Source organism: Stegostoma tigrinum, chromosome 2, assembly GCF_030684315.1.
Source record: "Stegostoma tigrinum isolate sSteTig4 chromosome 2, sSteTig4.hap1, whole genome shotgun sequence".
Lineage (NCBI taxonomy): Eukaryota > Metazoa > Chordata > Chondrichthyes > Orectolobiformes > Stegostomatidae > Stegostoma > Stegostoma tigrinum.
Genome location: NC_081355.1, coordinates 90,923,834 through 90,943,297, shown reverse-complemented (window position 1 = coordinate 90,943,297; position 19,464 = coordinate 90,923,834). Strand labels below are relative to the sequence as shown.

At 40.4% G+C, this 19,464-nt stretch overlaps 1 protein-coding gene across 3 annotated transcripts in view; it reads left to right on the top strand.

The window, feature by feature from the left end:
* Positions 1–19,464, top strand: part of tmem245 (transmembrane protein 245) — a 146,555-nt gene that overhangs the window by 75,228 nt on the left and 51,863 nt on the right. For all 3 annotated transcript variants that reach the window (XM_059655465.1, XM_059655464.1, XM_059655463.1), the window contains 2 exons: positions 11,977–12,099; positions 15,167–15,312. In XM_059655465.1, the coding sequence (XP_059511448.1) occupies positions 11,977–12,099; positions 15,167–15,312 (269 nt within the window). The remainder of the gene's footprint in view (positions 1–11,976; positions 12,100–15,166; positions 15,313–19,464) is intronic.

Genomic DNA, 19,464 nt, shown 5'->3' with positions numbered 1-19,464 from the left:
TGGGTGATTACATGATCACCATAAGACTAGCTTTTTAATTTCACTATCTGCCATGGTGCTATTTGAACCCATGCCCCTAAGCCATTAGACTGGGTTTTTGGATTACTAGTCTGGTGACATTACTGCTTGTCTCTTGTTAGATCTCTGGAAATGTCAATGCCATGAAGAATGCTTACACCTTCCATTAGGTTGTAGACTGCCATCCCTTTTCATGAACAATGTCACCCCCGAGGTAAACGAATGATAGGGGATTGGAGTTTTAAATGAGAAAAACATTTTTTAGACTCTTTGTTCTATACCCACTGCTAGGTCAACAGTTCTAAAACTACTTAAAGCAGGGGAAATTCTAGTTGTTGAGTTTTCGTAAATTATGCAGTTCTTGTACCACTGATTTTCTTTTTAAATGCCAATATCTACCTTGTACTTAACAAGCTAACTTTAAGAAAGGGGAGGAGAAAATAACTGGAGACCAAAACACTGAAAGACCTTAAAGACCTTAAAGACTAGAGATCGTCACGTATCAGCTCGTTGCCATTCATTCTCATTATGTTGTAGTTCATGACATCAGTCTGCTGCTGGTCTCACTGCAGATAGACCACCTGATCTACGCCTTTTATCCTCTCCCGTTCGCCTCTTGCTCTGGAGTCTTTACTACTTGTAGTGAAGCTTATAGGAAACACCTCTTTTTTTCCCTCTGCAAAAATTTCAGATAAAGTCCCTCAGTGTTTGTCTCAGGTCCTCAAGTGAAGTCTCCACTTTCCTTGACTGTGCTCCTTTCTCTTTTTACTTGCACCTTGCAGATGGTAGACAGACTTTGAGGAATCAGGAAGCAAATTTTTGGCCATATGGAATTCCCAGCCTCTGACCTGCACTTGCAGCTACAGTATTTGTATGGATAATAGAGTTTATTTTATGGTCGGTGGTAATCTTTAGTATGTTGATAGTGGAGCATCCAGCGATTGTAACACTTCCAGATTTCAAGGGATGAAGTTTGGATTCTCTCTTGTTGGAGATAGTCATAGTCTGCGACTTGTGTAGCGTGAATGTTGCTTGTCACTCATCAGCTCCACTCTGAATGTTGTCCACAATCTGGTTGAATCGGGCACAAATTGCTTCAGTGTCAAAGAAGTTGCAAATATTGCGAACATTATGTCCTCACCTCCGATTGTATGATGGAAACAAGGTTATTGATGAAGTAGCTGAAGATTTTGGGGCTGAGATGGTTGACATCAAGCAACAACTATCCTGTTTTTTTCACTAGACATGACCCCACATACTCTTGGATGATGATAATAGATGTGGTTGAGAAATAGGTGAGGACTCTGGTTAAATCTTTAGTGAGGACCAGAGGTGATGATGCAGAATCAGGAAGAGAAGTCACACAAATGCTAGAAAACAACGGGAGGAAAGATTCTCTGCTTTGATATCAAGGACTTGCCCTAATTTTTCCTCATGAGTCCTTTTTTTTTGTCCATGTTCAAGACCAAGGCTGTAATGAAGCTAGGAGTTGAGTGGGCCTCGTGGAACCCAAACCAAATATCAGTGAGCAGTTTATTGAGTATGACCAGCTCAAGAGCCCTTGTGATAACCCCTTTCATCACTTTGGAGAAGATTGACAGTTGATGAATGCTGTTGTAATTAGATGATTTAGATTTGTTCTCCTTTTCCATGGACAGTACGTATCTGAACAACTGAACTACAACAGCTAGGATAAGGGAGAGGCTAGTTCTACGTTAAAGTCTTCAATACAGTTGTCAGGGCTAGGAGCTTTTGCAATATCCAGTGCCTTCATCCATTTCTTAGTATCATGTAAAAATAATTGAAATGGCTGAAGGCTGGCACCTATGATACTGGAAACCGTAAGCATTGGCTAAAATGCATTAAATGAAAAATTAAGACTTGAAATTTGTGTGGTATTTTAACCATATAAAACCAGATATAGTGTTCTTGGGCATCTTTGTTCCCTTCCTTTTCTGGTACTGTGTATTGAAGGCTGTATTATAATGCTGTTTCTTGCTTTCACCCTAAACTGGAAAATTTAGTTGACTTTTCTTCCAATTTTCATGCTTCTCCTGCTTTTGTGTGGTTATCTTATTCTCGTTTCAAAATGATCTCCTTTGATATTTCTGTCTCTCTTTCTTGGGATAGATCATCAAATAATACTTCCTCACACCTCATTTCCTTTAACAATACTATCTCATTTTCCCAGTTTCTGTCTCCATTGTAATAGTATGGACAATGTAACCTTCTATGCTAGTACTTCAGATCATTTTCCACGAACTGAGATTTCGCCCTCTCTCTGCACTTTCACTGAACTGATTCTAAAGCAATTTAGTATTTCTAATTCATTCTCCTTGGAATTAACAGCAACATTCCTTTACTATGCATACTAACATTTGATGATTCACTAGGACATCCAATTTTTCTTTACACAATACTCCACGTGAGGTCTAACAAGTCTCTTGTACAACTACAGTATCTCTTCTTTGCTCTTGTAATGGTCCTCTATAATAGATTAGCATGCACAGCTGATAAGCAATCAGGACTCTCTCAAGTCAAAGAGCAGCAGAGCTTTGGGTGACCTGAAGTTTACAAAACATGGAATGGAGGAGGCAGCCAAGAGAAGCTGGATAGCTGAGTCTGAAGGTAGCAAAAGCATGATTAAGAATTCAGCAGCAGATAAACTGAAACTAATGGTGTTAAGCAACTTTGTGTCATAATGGTCATGAAATGAGCTTGCAAGCTCATTTCATGACCATTATGACACAAAATTGTGAACAGGCTGACTTAAATCAGACTGTTGCCAGGGAGTGGACTGGAATTGGGAGCTGGTACCCAAAAATGGGTACAGTCTTTCCAATATTTAAATGGATGAAGTTTCAGTTTGTCCAGTGTTGACATTAGATAAACAGCCTGGTCTTCGGTGATGGTGGAGGAGGAGAAGAGAAAGGTGATGGAGATGTAGATATGGAAACTAACTCTGTACTCTTCGATGATGTCATTGTATGTGGTTGAGAAATAGATGAGGACTCAGGTTGAATCTTTAGTGGAGACCAGAGGTAATCACACGGAATCAGGAAGAGTGGTCACACAAATGCTAGAAAAGTAGGATAAAATAAGGGGAGAGCAGTTTGTATATGAATGGATAATAGTGCAGCGGTATTAGAGAAAGATGATCTGGTCAACCTTATCAAAAGTAGACAGATTGAGGAGGAAGAAGGTTACCGTTGTAATAATCAAGTAAGATATTGTTAGTGTTAGAACCCTTGATAAGTTTTTGTTATTTTTGTTTTTATTATTTTTATTAATTTAGTATGAAACTGTGAATTAGAAATTGTGAGCTGAAGATGACGTGTGAAATTTGGGAAACAGCTCGTGATAAAAGAAAAAGAACAAACTAAATAAGCTCTTGTTTGTTTGTGAGGCCAAGAATGGAGGTTAATTGCAACCAGATTATTGATTTAAGAGAGTTCTGACAGACACAGTGATCCTGGGTGGAGCATTGTGTTTAAGCATATATCAAAAGTTGGCTATTAACCAGGTCAGTACCTGGAAATTTATTTTGAAGAGTTTGGAAGGCACCCTATATTCAAGTTCAGATGTTCAGTCTCTCAGGGCCATAATTGATTTTTTTTCTTTTTTTTTCACCTATATTTTCTGTTAAGTATTTGGTTGCTGACAACACAGCATAAATATTTGAAAGCTACCTGCCTAATCTCCCTTTCCAGCTTTTGGAAACCCAAAAAGCAGAAAGCTGAGTTAGAAATATTACTGTGATTGAACGCAAAAGGTAACCCTGATCATCTCTATAAAAGCAACCGAAGGAGTCCACAACTACATTAGAGGAAAGGCAATGGCCTAATGGTATTATTGCTAGACTATTAATCGAGAAAGTCAGCTAATGTTCTGGGGAACCAGTTCAAATCCTGCTGTGGCAGATGAATTTAATTAAGGATCTGATGATGACCATGAAATCGTTGTTGATTGTCAGGAAAACCCACCTAGATTCACAGAAGTCCTGATCTGGCCTACAGATCTCTCCAGATCCACGGCACTATAGTTGATTCTTAACTGCCTGTTGGGTAATTCGGGGTGAATCATAAATACTGACCTAACCAGATCTGCCCACATCCCATGAGTGATTGGAAAGATCCTGTGATGTGATGCATTGTGGAAACCGTACCGTGCTCTGTTCATCCAGCTACACACTTTGTTATCAAGCAATCTGGCCAGTTTTGTTATCTTTCTTTTATTTATCACTGAACTGTTTGATGTGTTTTTTTTGTGACTGGGGGCTGAAAAAAATTGTTTCTGGTTTAAAGCATAGACATTTATTAGTTGATCTTTTTAAAATTTTCTTCTTTGATAAAGTTATTGTACGTTTAATAAAATAAGTATTTTGTGTAAGATACAAAACCGATGTCAAACTCTGGGATTTGGGTGGCATAACTTGAAGCAAAATTACCATTAATAATGTTGTCAAACCTGGAGATTAGGACAGGGAGTTAGATTATCAGGTTTGTGGGAAGAGGGTAGATCGAACAGGAGGTGAATCTTATGGACAAAAATGAGTTTGGAGAGGGCATGGCAGAGCTGGAGAACTTGGCAAAATTATTAGTTCAAGGTTAGGGCAGAGGGGATCTTTAGAGTAAGAGTTAAAGACTAGAACTTGCAACAGGAAGGAGGTAGAATGCTTAACAGCATGGTATAAAGACAACATTCTCTCCAACATCAGCAAAACAAAAGAGCTAGTTGTTGACTTCAGGAAGTGGAGGGGAGGACACGCCCCTGTCTGCATCAATGGTGCTGAGGTGGAGATGGATGAGAACATTGAATTTCTGGAAATGACAATCATCAACAATCTATCCTGGTTGTCCCATTGTTGACCCTTCAGTCAAAAAAGCACAGCAACTCCTCTACCTTTGGGGATTAAGGAAATTCATTGAAGACTCAGACAAAGTTTTAGGATACTTTCTGTGATGCATCTATATCTGGATGCATCACAGCATGGTAAGGCAAGTGCTCTTCCCAAGACCAAAAGAAACTACAGAGAGTTGTGAATACAGCCCAGTCCATCATGCAAACCAGCCTCTCGTCCACTGACTTCAGATATATGTCCTTGTGCATCAGGAAACAGATTCAAGAACAGCTTCTTCCATGCTGTTATCAGACTTTGAATAGACCTCTTTGATGTTGATGTTGATCTCGCTATACCTTCTTGGCAGCTGTAACGTTGTATCCTGCACTGTGTTCTATTGCCCTGATGCACTTGTCTTGTGTGCTTTGCAGACAGATTGGATTACAACACTTTTCACTGCACTTTGGTACATGTGACAGTAATAAATCAATAATGTCAAAATATGATAGTTATTAATAAACCCAGGAAGGGAATTTCGAAAAAAGACTATATCCAGAGAGTGCTTAAAATGTGGAAATCTAAATGAGGTAACCAATATTGTAGCATTAAAGATGAATTTAAATAAACATGAGGTTGAAAGATATAATTATATTAGATTAGGAAGGATGGATCAACATCTGAGTTGAAGGGACAGGTTTAGGTTTTTTAAATTTTTTTTATCTAGGTGGCAAGTTTATTTTAAGCCCTTCCTATACATTTACTGTTGCGAATCAAAGTTGTACACCTTGGTTTAATGGCAGAAGGAGGATTTGGTGAAAATCTTGGCAAATATAGGGCATCAAGTATAAATCACCAACATCAGTTTTGGGGAGTTTTTTTAATTTTCTAGAGGCCTGTAAGCTTAATTATCCTCATCAGGAGTTTAAATTTTCTCAGTAAATACCACATCTGAGGAGGCTGAACTTCTTCTGGGTCTTGTTACTTCTGCAGTGAACATCTAAACTGCTGTGTTGATCTGGGTTACTGTACATCTTTTCTCCTACTTTGATTGTGAATCCTGTTACTAAATTGTTTCCTTGCAAGTTGCAGTTTTTGGTCGTCAATAAGCTTAATGGTCTTATTTTCCTTTAATTTTACCTTCTGTTTTTTTTCAGTCTCTGAGTCTAAAAGTCAAAACTTAAAACTCTTCAAATTTGCAACAAAGCATGATTTTTCAAGGTTCTTGGAAACCTCTGATCCCTGCTTGTGTATCCCTTAAAAATGATCTTGTACCACATTTGATTTCAGTCATGCCAGTAGAGTGCAGCATATAACTGAGACAGATGTTATTGTTTAGTTTTTATTAGCATTGACTCTCTTATGGAGATGCTTCTTGCTGATCTTCAATTTCACTTTGGAATTAAAACACTCGTTCTATAGCTTTGATTCTGTTTAATCAGAAATTAATAATAAATGTTATTCTGCAAGTGCATTGTTATATCTTAGCAAGTAAAAAAATATAAATGTGTAAAATAATTGCAGAGGCTGGTATCCCATTACCAAGTCACCCTTTATCTACACGTGCACAGTACACTGGCTATGGTCAACCAGTTCAGAGGAGATTCTGAATCCTCTGTTTATATTGGTCAGCCAAGTTGTTAATGCCAATCAAGCATCTTAGTCAATGTGATCCACCTGGTTCCAATCACTAGAATACAGAAGATTTTTAAAAAGTGGGAATTTACCTTGCTAGGCTAAGTAACTTTTGAAGAAGAGCTAAGTTTAATAAGGTATCATGTGTTAGGCTACTTGGTACGAAGAGCCCACAGCATTGGGAATAGTGATTAGCATGGATAGAGGATTGCCTAACTAATAGAAGATGGGAACTTGTAATTAGTGGATTGCTACAGAGGTCAATACTGGCACCACAATTATTTACAGTATTTTGGACAACCAATTCAAGCCTTTGCCCACTTTTATTTCTGAACATTCCATCTATATATGAGTGCTACATAGGAATAATGTGCTTTCAAACTTACAGACTCTTTTAATAATATGCTTTTTTTGGCAAAGCAACGAAGTCCTATAAAGCACAGAGCAGATTCCCCATTACCTGGGCTGTGAATTAAGAGTAATTTAAAAATACCTTAACACTCTAGTAAAGTATACAGATGAAATAATTCAAGTGCATTTAACAGCAACCTTTTTAAAAAAAATTTAAAGTAGCGGAGTCTCAAACTGAGACCAAACTTCTCTGCTTTAGTACATACTTTGTGAGCCATTTTCTTAGGAACAGAGTATCGTTGGCCTGGAAGAAGTTGCATCTGCCCTGAAGGTGACACAGTTCTTCTTGCAGTTGTGGTGCCAACTTGAGTTGAGTATTTGTGATCCTTTGAATATTTGAAAGTTGCTATTGATGTTTGTTGGGATCAGAAGTAGTTGTATGAAGTTTTCCTGTGATGAAACATTTGGCTATATACTTAACAAATTGACTTTAATTAGCTTGACATGTTAATGTACTTGAATCTAAACATGGTTCTGAATTTGAACCCTTTGACAGGTTATTCTTTTTTTTTCCAAAATATATTAGCTGTGGTTGAATTGCCTTTCTGTTTTTGACAGGTTTTTAATACAATCAAACAGCATTCCAGTGTGTTCCAGCTGGAGAAAACTAGACGCGATTTAACTTGACCAGCCTCATTTGTACTTTCTGATCAAAAGTGCAGTCGGGGCTCAGAGTGCAGGATGGTTATTTCAGTGCAAAGCAGAGGGAAAAAGAATACAAGGCCTCAGTCCCCACCTGTTGCGCAGGATTTCATGCTGATGCACAGTGAGGGAAGGAGAAAAGCAGGAAGATAATGCTGATGGATGTTCTAATGAGCAGTGTCAAAGTGGAAAACTGATGCAAGTGTGGTGGGACTGATATCAAGGAACTTCCTATCTCATTTCTTTTTTTTACGCTGACAGTGATCATTCTGAGGAGTGCCCACACTGCTTAGCTTTACAACTTGCACCTTTGCCCTACTGATGTTAGATCTAAAGCAGACAGTCAAGGTGTATACACCTCAATTAGGCAACTTCTTGGAGTTAGAAGTGAATATCCAGCACTAGAAAATTTCTGGCTGTAATTGACATGCATCAATCCAAAAATCACAGCAGTCCTGAGGCAGCAGTTTGTTTTCTATACCCCCACTCATTTCTAGGCACAAAATGCTGTTAGGATCAGACTTGAAATGAAACATCTTACAATTGAAATTAATCCAGAAAGACAAGATAATCTTGCATCCCATTGAGCAGAATGAACTACGTAGTGATCTTAACCAGATTAACAATGCGTTAAGGGGACTATTAGCTCTCGGATTCCGCTCTAGGCACAGGAAGTCAGGACTTTGTATTTCCATTTCTGTAACTTGGTTTTGTCTCCAGCCCTAACTGCTGAAATGAAAATCTTTTGCTTTTGGATGAGTTCTCTCTTTTCATTTATGTGTTTGTAATATGAAAAGATTACTTCTGGAGAAAATGGGAGTTGAAGTTGGGTTAAGGTATATTTTAGAAGAATAGAAGGAATTTTCCCCTCTACCTAACTTTTCTCCAAGCTAAACAGTGTTCAGAGTTATACTGATTTCCTGCATGATTACTTCTGATGTACTATTTGTACTTGATTAGCTGCACTCTGGCTTACTGTCACATCTTGTTCAGAAATATTGCGAAATAGTCATCAATACATTATGAAAGTTTACCTTCTGAATAGAGATAATGACTGTGCAAAGTGAAGAAATTGTACATTAATGGAAGGTGCCATTAACAGTGCTATCCAGCAGTACTTGCTTAGCAATTACCTTCACACTGCTCAGTTTGGGTCTGTCAGGGTGCTCGGCTCATAACTTCATTACAGGCTTGGCCCAGGCATGGGCAAAAGAGTTGAATTCAAGGTGAGGTGAGTGTGATTGCTCTTGACATCAAGGCCTTATGTGACCATGTAGCATCAGGGAACTCTAGCAAAACTGGTGTCAATGGTAAGGTGGGTGGCATGGTTGTAGTGAGTAGAGGTCAGTCACCTCGGTTCCAAGATGTTTGTGCAGCAGTCCCTCAGGGCACTGTCCATGGTCCAGACATCATCAGCTGATTGATCACTGACTTTTCCTCCATCATAAGTTAGAAGTGGGGATATTCGCCAATGATTGCGCAATGTTCAATGGCATTAATAACTCCTCAGATACTGAGGTAGTCCATATCCAAATGAAGCAAGACCAGGACAATATCCAGATTTAGGCATGGTAAGTGGCAAGTAACATTCATGCAACATAAGTGCCTAGCAATGACCATACCCAACAAGAGGGAATCTGACCATTGCTGATTCTTCTGCTGTCAACATTCTGCAATTTGCCCTTGGCCGGAAACTGAATTGGACTAATCGCATAAGAATATTTGCTACAAGAGCAGATTAGAAGCTAAATCCTTCCTGCCAATAACTCACCTAACTCCATAAAGCCTGTCCGTTATCTACAAACACAAATCAAAAGTAATGGAAAACTCAACTACGTGATGAAAGCAGTTGCAAGAACTTTCAAACAGCTTGACACCATCCAAGAGCAAAGCAATCTGGTATCACACTCACAAATATTTACTCCCTGCACCACTAATGCAAAGTAGCAGCAATGTGTTCTATCTACAATACGTACAATAGAAATTCCTCAAGGCTGCTTAAATATCACCTTCCAAATCCATAACCAGCACCATCCAGAAGGACAAGAGCAGCAGATACGTGGGAAACACCATCACCTGAAAGTTCCTTCCCATCCACTCACCATCCAGTTTTGGAAATATATCACAGTTCTTTCAGTGTCACTGGATTAAACTACTTTAAGCTCCATTCCTAATGTTATTTTGGGTCTACCTACAGCAAGTAGACTGCAACAGTTTAAAAATGTAGCTTATCACCACCAACTCAAAGGCAGCTGGGGATAGGCAATAAATGCTGACCCAGCGTTGCCGACATCCTGTGAATGAATACCTTAAAAAAAGACCAAATTCATATGAACATCAAGTCATTAGTATTAGAGTGGCTTTCCCAGCTCCACATAAGAAAAATCCAGATAATTCTGTTAACTATGTAACAAGGAGAATTTTGTAAATTGAAACAGCAAGCCTAGATAGACATACCAAAGAAAACTGCAGTCAACCTATAATGATCAAGGTGAATGTTGTATGTTTTGAATGAAAAGTGTCTTTGGAAGGATTAATACCCATAGCTCCAAAAGCTTCTGTCTATTCTTCACATCCTCGCTGGAAGAAACATTGTCTTCACGTGTAAGATCAGCTTCCACGTGATTGCCGTGGTACCTTGCACCGTTACATTTGAATTCTTTCCTGTTGTTATGCTGCTTGTACAACAAATAGTCCTGGATGACCTTGCACTTTTACCAGCTTGGCATTGTGAAGAACGAAGCCGACATATTGGTGCTGGATGGATTTCAACCAACAGTTTGGAAGAAACTCCCAATATTTTATAGCATGTGGAGAATAGATGAACAGCCAACAGACTACAGAAGTAGTCAAGTCTGGAGGTGACAAAGGCGCAGTTGAGAGCTTTGATGGCCATGAGGCACTTGAAGACCAAGGATAAATCCTTGGGAGACTTGAACTAATAGACTATTTGAGTACTTTTATCATCATACAATGAAACTCTCACAGTTTGTTTCCATATCTTTTGTTTCCTATCTTCTGTTTCCTATCTTCTACTTTCACTATCATAGGTTGATGCTTTGCCACAGTAAGCTGTACCCTCCGGGCTTATTATTCTGCCTGGATGACTGACTGATTTGAAGAATTGGTAATGTATCCATGTTTGTTGATCTTGCAAAGTTAGATGGAATGGTAAGCTGCAGGGAGGATATAAAGGCTGTAAAGAAATATCGACCGATTAAGTGATTGGCAAAAAGGCACAGATCGAATAAGTGTGAAGGTGCTGCTCAATTTGGTTCAAAGGATATAAAAATATTTCATTTAAAAAAGTGTAAAACTTTCAACTATTATGTTCAAAACTACTTGAGTGTGCTTGTGCAAGATATGTAGTAAATTAACATGCAAGAACAGGAAGCAATCAAAAAAGCAAAAAGTCTGTTGCCCTTCTTGCAAGGGGATTGGAGTGGGAAATAAAGAAATCTTGTACAATTGTAAAACGTTTTGGTCAAATCTGAAGCGGTATGGTCGGTTGTGGCCCCTACGTTTAAGAAAGTATACACTTGCCTTGAAAGCTGTATAGCAAAGCTTCCCTAAGTTAGTCCCAAGGCTGAGAGTTGTCCTGTGGCAAGAGCTTGGTTGTTTAGCATAAATACTCTGGGTGTTTAATGAAATGAGAGACGATCGCTTTGAAATGAGATTCTGAAGGAGCTTTATGTTAGATGCTGAGAGATAGATTCTGTGACCAATGGAAACATAAATATAGGGGCAATCTTAGGAAGACGGGCCAATCATTTAGGTGTCGAACAAGTGACATTTCTTCAGTCAAAAGGGTTGTAAAACTTTTGAATTCTCTGTCCCGAATTCTCGGTTTGTGGAAACTACTTTTGACTGAGATGAACAGTTTTTTTTGTGTTTGAGGAAATAAAAGGTATGGAGAGCAAGCAGGAAACCAAGATCAACCATAATTTTATCCCATAGTGGAACAGGCTCGATGGACCATATGGCCCACTCCTGCTTCCATTCCTTGAGTTTATATTCTCTAATTTGATAAACCTAAAAACTTCCATGTTTGACCTAGAGATTAATGCACTTCCTGCTTTGGGCCCACATTTCTAATGGCTTTTAGCTTTTCTCTTACTTGAATTCTTCATGAATAAAGGCAGTTGTCTAGAAGGAAGAAATAATTTCATGTGATTGACAGGATTAGTGATTTAAACACTCTTTTTGTCCAAAACATTTGCAGATGTTGTTTCAGGTTTTTAAACTAGTAATAACATTCAGCAAAATTTGTTTTAACCCATTCTATACGTGTGTGGGTAATATCTTCTGACTTCCATGCGTGTCTGATTTTGTTGTATTGCCCTCAGCTATTGGGGCCTAGATAATTATTGATTTGGCAAAGGGGTGACTGCAACTGAGAGCACTTCTGATTTTTTGCATTTGTGTTTCCGTAGATATTGGAGTCTCTCTGGATTGTGATGAGCCGAAATGTGAGTTTGCTGTTCACAACTGCAACCACCTTATTGACAGTTCTATTCCACAGCGGTACAGCACTTCTCAACTTTGCTCTTTCACTGGTAAGGAGTTTAATGTTGAAACTACATTATAAGCTGTACTTTATTCGATGTTGTCGGATCATTTTAATATTAATAAAAACTGTTGGAATTTTATGTACAAACACTCCTTCTTTATAAAAACCAAAAGAACTGCAAATGCTGTAAATCAGGAACAAAAACAAAGTTATTGGAAAATCTCAGCAGGTTTGGCAGCGTCTGTGAAGGAGAAAACAGAGTTAACATTTCGGGTCCAGTGACTCTTCCTCAGAACTGGTGGTGGCTGGGAAAACATCAGTTTATATGCAGAAAATAGGGAAGTTGGTGGGGTAGGGAGTAAATGATAGGATGGAGCCCAAAGAGAGAGAGAGAGACAGTTGGACAGACAAAGGAGTTGCTAACGATCAGGCTGGGAGGGTTAGTTGTTAATGGGAACTGTTGGTGACTAACAACGGCGGGGGGAGGTGTTTAGTGACAGGCAATGTTGTAACAAGGCTGGAGTTTGGGGTGGGGGGCTGGGACATGGGAGAGTTTAGGCCCTAAAATTATTGAACTCAATATTGAGTCCGGCAGGCTGTAGGGTCCCCAAGCGGAAAATGAGGTGTTGTTGCTCCAGCTTGCGCTGGGCTTCACTGGAACACTACAGCAACCTTGAGACAGAGATATTGGCCAGGGAGATTTCAGAGGCTCCCTTGTTGAAGTTGGCCTCTTCTGAACATATGTAATGGAGATGGAAGAACTGAGAGAATGGATGGAGTCTTTGCAGGAAGTGGGGTGTGAGGATGTATAGTCCAGGTAGTTGCGGGAGTCAATGGGTATGTAATGGATATTAGTGGCCAGTCTATCCGCAGAAGTGGAATCAGAAATGTTGAGTAAGGGAAGGGAGGAGTCAGACATAGACCAGACTTCATTTCAACAGAATTTAGTCAACTGCATTTGCTGCTCACAGTGTGGTCTCCTCTACATTGGGAAACGAAGTGTAGATTTGGTGACCGCTTTGCAGAACATCTCCGCTCTGCTCGCAGCAAAGACAATGAATTACGTGTTTCCTGCCACTTCAATGCACCACACCCTGCTCCCTGACTAACATATCTGTCTGTGGCTTGCTGCAGTGTTCCAGTGAAGCCCAACGCAAGTTGGAGCAACAACATCTCACTTTCCGCACGGGACCCTACAGCCCTCCGGACTCATTATTGAGTTCAATAATTTTAGGGCCTAAACTGTCCCATGTCCCAGCCCCCATCCCCCACACTAGGCCTTGTTATCTCATAGCCTGCCATTAGACACCACCTGTCGTTAGTCACTAACATCATCCAGCTCTACACCTTGTTACTCCATTAACAACTATTCACCTCCCAGCCTGATTGTTAGCAACTCCTTTGTCTGGCCAACTGTCTTTCTCTCTCTTTGGGCTCTATCCTATCGTTTGCTCCCTACCCCACCCACCTTCCTATTTTCTGCATATAACCTGACGTCTTCCCAGCCACCATCAGTTCTGAGGAAGAGTCACTGGATCCGAAACGTTAATTCTGTTTTCTCCTTTGCTGCCAGACCTGCTGAGCTTTTCCAGCAACTTTGTTTTTACTCCTTGTTTAGATGCAGAGATAATAGTAACTGCCGATGCTGGAGTCTGAGATAACAAGGTGTAGAGCTGAGTGTACACAGCAGGCCAGGCAGCATCAGAGGAGCAGGAAAGCTGACCCAAAGGGTCCAGACCTGAAACGTCAGCTTTCCTGCTCCTCTGATGCTGCCTGGCCTGCTGTGTTTATCCAGCTGTACACCCTGTTATTATGTTTATTTGCGGAGTTGCTACCCCTGTATCTGTCTACTTGCAAGGTCACCCTGAGACCTGAATATTCACCCCTCCCCCCCCCCCGCCAACCAACTGCAGTTGCACAGTTCTGACAGCTTGCACAATCCTTTATTATAGATAGAGTATTTACAGTGGTATCACATTTTTTCTTATCTGCAGCAAGTCTGTGCCTGTATCCCCTGCTATTGTTAAAGATTTAGTGTATTGTAGAAAAAAGAATCTACGAAACTCCACTTTAAATAAATAATTTAGCTCCTGAACCACTTTTAACATTCATTGCAAGTAGCGAATGAGAGTCTCAATCAGAAAGCATTAAAGTAATCAAGTCTGGCGGTTACTCATGCACAAATGAGGATTTCTGTAGCAGAAGGACTTCATGCTGTCAGCAATTTAGTTGCTTTTTAACTGTTCTCAAGAGCAGTTAGGGATGGTAGCAAATGCTGACCTTGCTGATGATGCCCACATCCCGTTAAGGAATAAACAATGGAAAAGAATGATAATCAGTGATATTTTAGATTTGGATGTTCATTTCCCTCAACTCCGATTTTATCCCTACATTGCTCAGTAGGTGCAAATCTCTAACTTAGGATATCTATTCATTTATGTTTTGAACAGATTGTAGAATTCTATATACTAGCAGATGACCTGTGTAATAGGCAATTCACTGACCATCTTTATTGTATCATTGGAGCAGTGTCTTGACATCCTAATGCATTGCAATACCTTCAAATTTTAAACTTAACCTAATGTCATATTGTTACAGCCATAAATGTCATCAAATCCTTAATTGTTGCATCTATGTTCTAGTCCCTTCACACTTTCCAGTTTGAAAGTACAGGTGCAGGTATGAAAATGTAAAAGTTCCAAAGAAACTGCAAAATCCAAGGGAATACTATGTTGGAGGAGGAGGAGTGGAAATAACTAAGACATTTTTTTATTCAAGTGTGATTTTTGTAAATTTTGCATATTTTTACTGGCTTCAAAAGGAAATCACAAATATAAGGAACCACAGTACTTTTTTTTTAAATTGCATGATATTTAATTAAAATCAGCACCAGTAGAAAACCAGGATAATTGAATCCCAAAATAGTGTCTCGATTCTTAAATACTAATTGAGCTAATGGCCCAAAAAATATGAGAAACTGTTTGTAGTCATTTCTCTTCTAACTGTATCATTTTACTTTGGCAAGTCAAGCTGCAGTTTTAATACCTGATTTAAGAAGTGTTTTATCTGATGCTCTGATGTGGCTTAATTCTGTTTTTTTTTATTTCCTGTAGGTCATTTTCTTAACTACACTGTTCTATCTCCTAAGTTCCAATGATGAATACTACAAGCCTGTGAAATGGGTTATCAGTCTGACACCCCTTTCCCAGCCAGGACCTTCCTCCAATATTGTGGGTCAGTCAGTTGAAGAAGCTATACGGTAGGCTCACACCAATCAGCAATTCTGTTATTAAACCTGGATCAGACAGACTTTAATTTCTCTACCCTCTCAAAAGAAACCTCTTAACAATTTGGTTCATCAGTCATTACTTAGATATGTTTTCTTCTGACTTTGGACGATTTAAATATTGATTAAAACATCTTTATTTTCAAACCATTCACAAAACTACAAATTGGCATTTGATGACATTATGATAGATATGCCTTTATGCATGTTTACTGTGCTGAAACGTATTTAGTAATAGAACTAACGTCTAGAATTAGAAATGCTGCATGGGCATGAAGTTCCTTTCGACCATCTTTCTTTCTTAAGTAGCATGCAGTTTTGTATCCCAGTCACTGAGTAGATCATATTTGCCATTCTTCACTTCCCATTCTGCTTGCTCTGGTGGAGGCATTGCACACTACCAAGTTGCATGTTGTGAGAGCCCCAGTGCAGCTTGGTGTGTGTGATACTTTCATGTGAGTGCATGTGCACTGGTATGACTGCATCTTGTGGAGATGGGTAAAGTGCTGTTGTTCATTTAAGGGATTTGAAATCTGTAGAACTGTTTAAAAAGTATGTGATCTCAGTTATTGTTTGAATTTGAAGCAATTACTCATTCTCACCAAAATCGAGCAATGTGTTTTTGCCTTGTCAAAACGCATATTTTTCGAGTCAAAAATCATTGTCTTCAAGAAGGGCCACACATTCCATGAGAATTGATTAAATTAACTCTTTCAAATGCACTTTCAGAGCTACTAGTTCAAGAAATGTGCACATTTGACGTAGACAGGCAGAAGTTAAAAGAAGTTTATAGCTCTATCAAACCATTATTTTTTTTTTACACTGGCAGGTCAATTGTTGGCAGCATTCTTTAACACATTTTTGACATTATTTCCTATTTTAACAATTTAACAAATTAATTCACTGTTTTTGAACTTGATCACGCAAATCATACCTTAATTTGGTGGTACATTTGACCAGATATTTGCAAGGGTAGTGCAGGAAAGCATGATGTGGGGTTCATTGTTAGAATATGGAGATCTGTCATTCAGCAGAACGACTGATGGTTTGCTTGAAAGGCCCATGCTTCTCTTAGCTTCTATGGACTGTTCTTAGAAAGCACTTACTTGCTGAAGCCAGCTACTCCCTTCTGCGTCTTTCCCAAATCCTCAAACCTGGCTAATGCTGATAGTTTCAAATCAGACTTCGATTCACATTTTGGGATCTTGATTTACATATTTTAATAAGTGCCTACTGCGAAAGAAAAATATTGTCTAATGGGAAACTGACTGGAAATCCGAGGTGCAGAGGTTTAGAGGCGTTCCAATGATCAAGACTCAAAATATTGATATCCGGCACATAGGGGAAGGCGATGGCCTAGAGTTATTATTGCTAGATGATTTATCCAGAGACCCAGATAATGTTCTGGAGACACAGGTTCGAATCCCGCAATGGTAGACGGTGGAATTTGAACTTAATATAAAAAATCTGGAATTAAGCATCTACTGATAACCATGAAACCATTGTTGAATGTCAGAAAAGCCTTTCTGAGAGTCACCCATGTTGCTGTGGGTCTGGAGTCACATATAGGCCAAACCAGGTGAGGATGGCATTTTCCTTCCCTAAAGGACATCCATGAACCAGATAGGTTTTTTCCAGCAATCAACAATGAATTCACAGTCATCATTAGATTCTTAATTCCAGATATTTTAATGAATTCAAATTCCACCACCTGCTGGGGTAGGATTCGAACCTCGATCCCCAGAATGTTATCTGGATCTCTGGATTAACAGTCCAATGATAATACCACTAGGTCCATCCCTCCCTCCCTCCATCCATCCATCCCTCCGTCCCTCCATCCATCCCTCCCTCCCTCGGAAGATCAGGGTCATTCCTGCGAACAGTGCAGATGGTCTGTAAGGTGGTCAAACAGTGTATGTTTAATCTCACCAGTGTACGGGAGACTACATTCACAATGCTGAATACAGTAAAATAGTTTGAAAGAAATACAAATAAATCACTGCTTCACCTCAAGATTTGTTTGGGGCTTTGGACAGCTCGGAGAATGCAGCACAAGTCTTGAAATTGAAATGAGCAAAACTCTCCAAATTTTGGGTTTTAATGCTGCCTCGAGCACCCTGTGTTCAAAATTCACAGCAAGATTCAAAGTTAATTACCTTTTTCTGCTCTCTATACCGGTTGGCATTTTAAACATCCAAAATGATGATCAAGATCATCGAAAATCCCATTTTGACAGTTATCTTCTGAGAATTTTGTTGGCGAATAAAGACATTTTAAAATGTCGGGTCCCCAACGGGAGCAAGACAAGTACATAACATTTTTTTAAAAGCACAGTGATAGAGGTAAGTTCCTGTCATTTTAACATGCTGCTGAGATGCATGGGTGCTCAACTGAGCAGCAGTCAGAAATGTATTGTATGCTGAGTACACACAAGAAGTTTCCCTTGAAGGTGTACTCGTGGTCAGGTATCAAACCAAAATAGACTAAAAATAAAGCATGTTGGCCATGCCCCCCAAGTTGAAGAAAATTATTCTGAGGAAAATGGTCAGTGTAATATCAAGGATAACAGGTTTTAGAACTGGATGAACACAGCAGGCCAAGCAGCATCAGAGCAGCAGGAAAGCTGACATTTCGGGCCCAGACCCTTCTTCATAAATGGGGTAGGAGAAGGGGATTCTCAAATAAACAGGGAGAGAGGGGGATGCGGATGAATGCTGGATAAAGGAGAAGATAGGTGGAGAGGAGACAGACAGGCCAAAGAGGCAGGGGTGGAGCCAGTAAGGGTGAGTGTGAGTGGGGAGTTTGGCAGGGCATGGGTCAGTCCAGGGAGGACGGACAGGTCGAGGAGGCTGGTAGGTAGGAGATGGGGGTGGGGCTTGAGGTGGGACGATGGGATGGGTGGAAGGAACGACCGGTTAGGGAGGTGGGGACAACCTGGGCTGGTTTTGGGATGCGGTCGGGGGAGGGGAGACTTTGAAGCTTGTGAAGTCCACATTGATACCGTTGGGCTTCAGGGCTCCCAAGTGAAATATGAGGTGCTGTTCCTGCAACCTTTGGGTGGCATCATTGTGGCACTGCAAGAGGCCCAGGATGGACAGGTCATCTGAGGAATGGGAGGGGTTGTTGAAATGATTCGTGACTGGGAGGTGCAGTCGTTTGTTGTGAACTGAGTATAGGTGTTCTGCAAAGCAGCCCCCAAGCTTCTGCTTGGTTTCCCCAATGTATAGGAGGCCATATCGGGAACAGCAGATACAGAATACCACATTAGCAGGTGTGCAGGTGAACATCTGCTTGTTGTGAAAGGTCTTGTTAGGACCTAGGATGGGGGTGAGGGGAGAGGTGTAGGGGCAGCTGCAGCACTTCCTGCAGTTGTAGGGAAAAGTGCTAGGTCCAGTGGGGTGAGAGGGGAGTGCGGAACAGACAAGGGAGTCACGGAGAACGTGGTCCGTCTGGAAGGCAGATAAGGGTGGGAAGGGAAAAATGTCTTTGGTGGTGGGGTTGGATTGTAGATGACGGAAGTGTTGGAGGATGATGCATTGGTTCCGGAGGTTTGCTGGGGTGGTATGTGAGGATGAGGGGGATTCTGTTTTGGTTGTTATTATGGGGGTGGATGTTATTATGTGAGGGATGAGTTGCGGGAAATGCGAGAGACACAGTCAAGGGCATTCTCGGCCACTGAGGGGGGTGGGGGATGTTGGCGACCTTGAAAAACGAGGACATCTGAAATGTCCGGGAGTGGAATGCCTCATCCTGGGAGCAGATGCGGTGGAGGCGAAGGTATTAGGAATAGGGGATGGCATTTTTGCAGGAAGGTGGGTGGACGGAGATGTATTCTAGGTAGCTGTGGGAGCTGGTGGGCTTGAAATGGACATTGATTTCCAGATAGTTGCCAGAAATGGAAACGGAGAAGTCCAGGAAGGAGAGAGAAGTATCAGAGATGGTCCTGGTGAAGTTACGGTTGGTTTGGAAGGTGTTGATGAAATGGATGAACTGTTTGTGTTCCTCGTGGGAACATGAGGCGGCACCGATACTGTCATCGATGTAATGAAGGAAGAGGTGGGGTTTAGGACCACAGCAGCTACGGAAGAGAGATTGTTCCATGTATCCTGCAAAGAGGGGGCATAG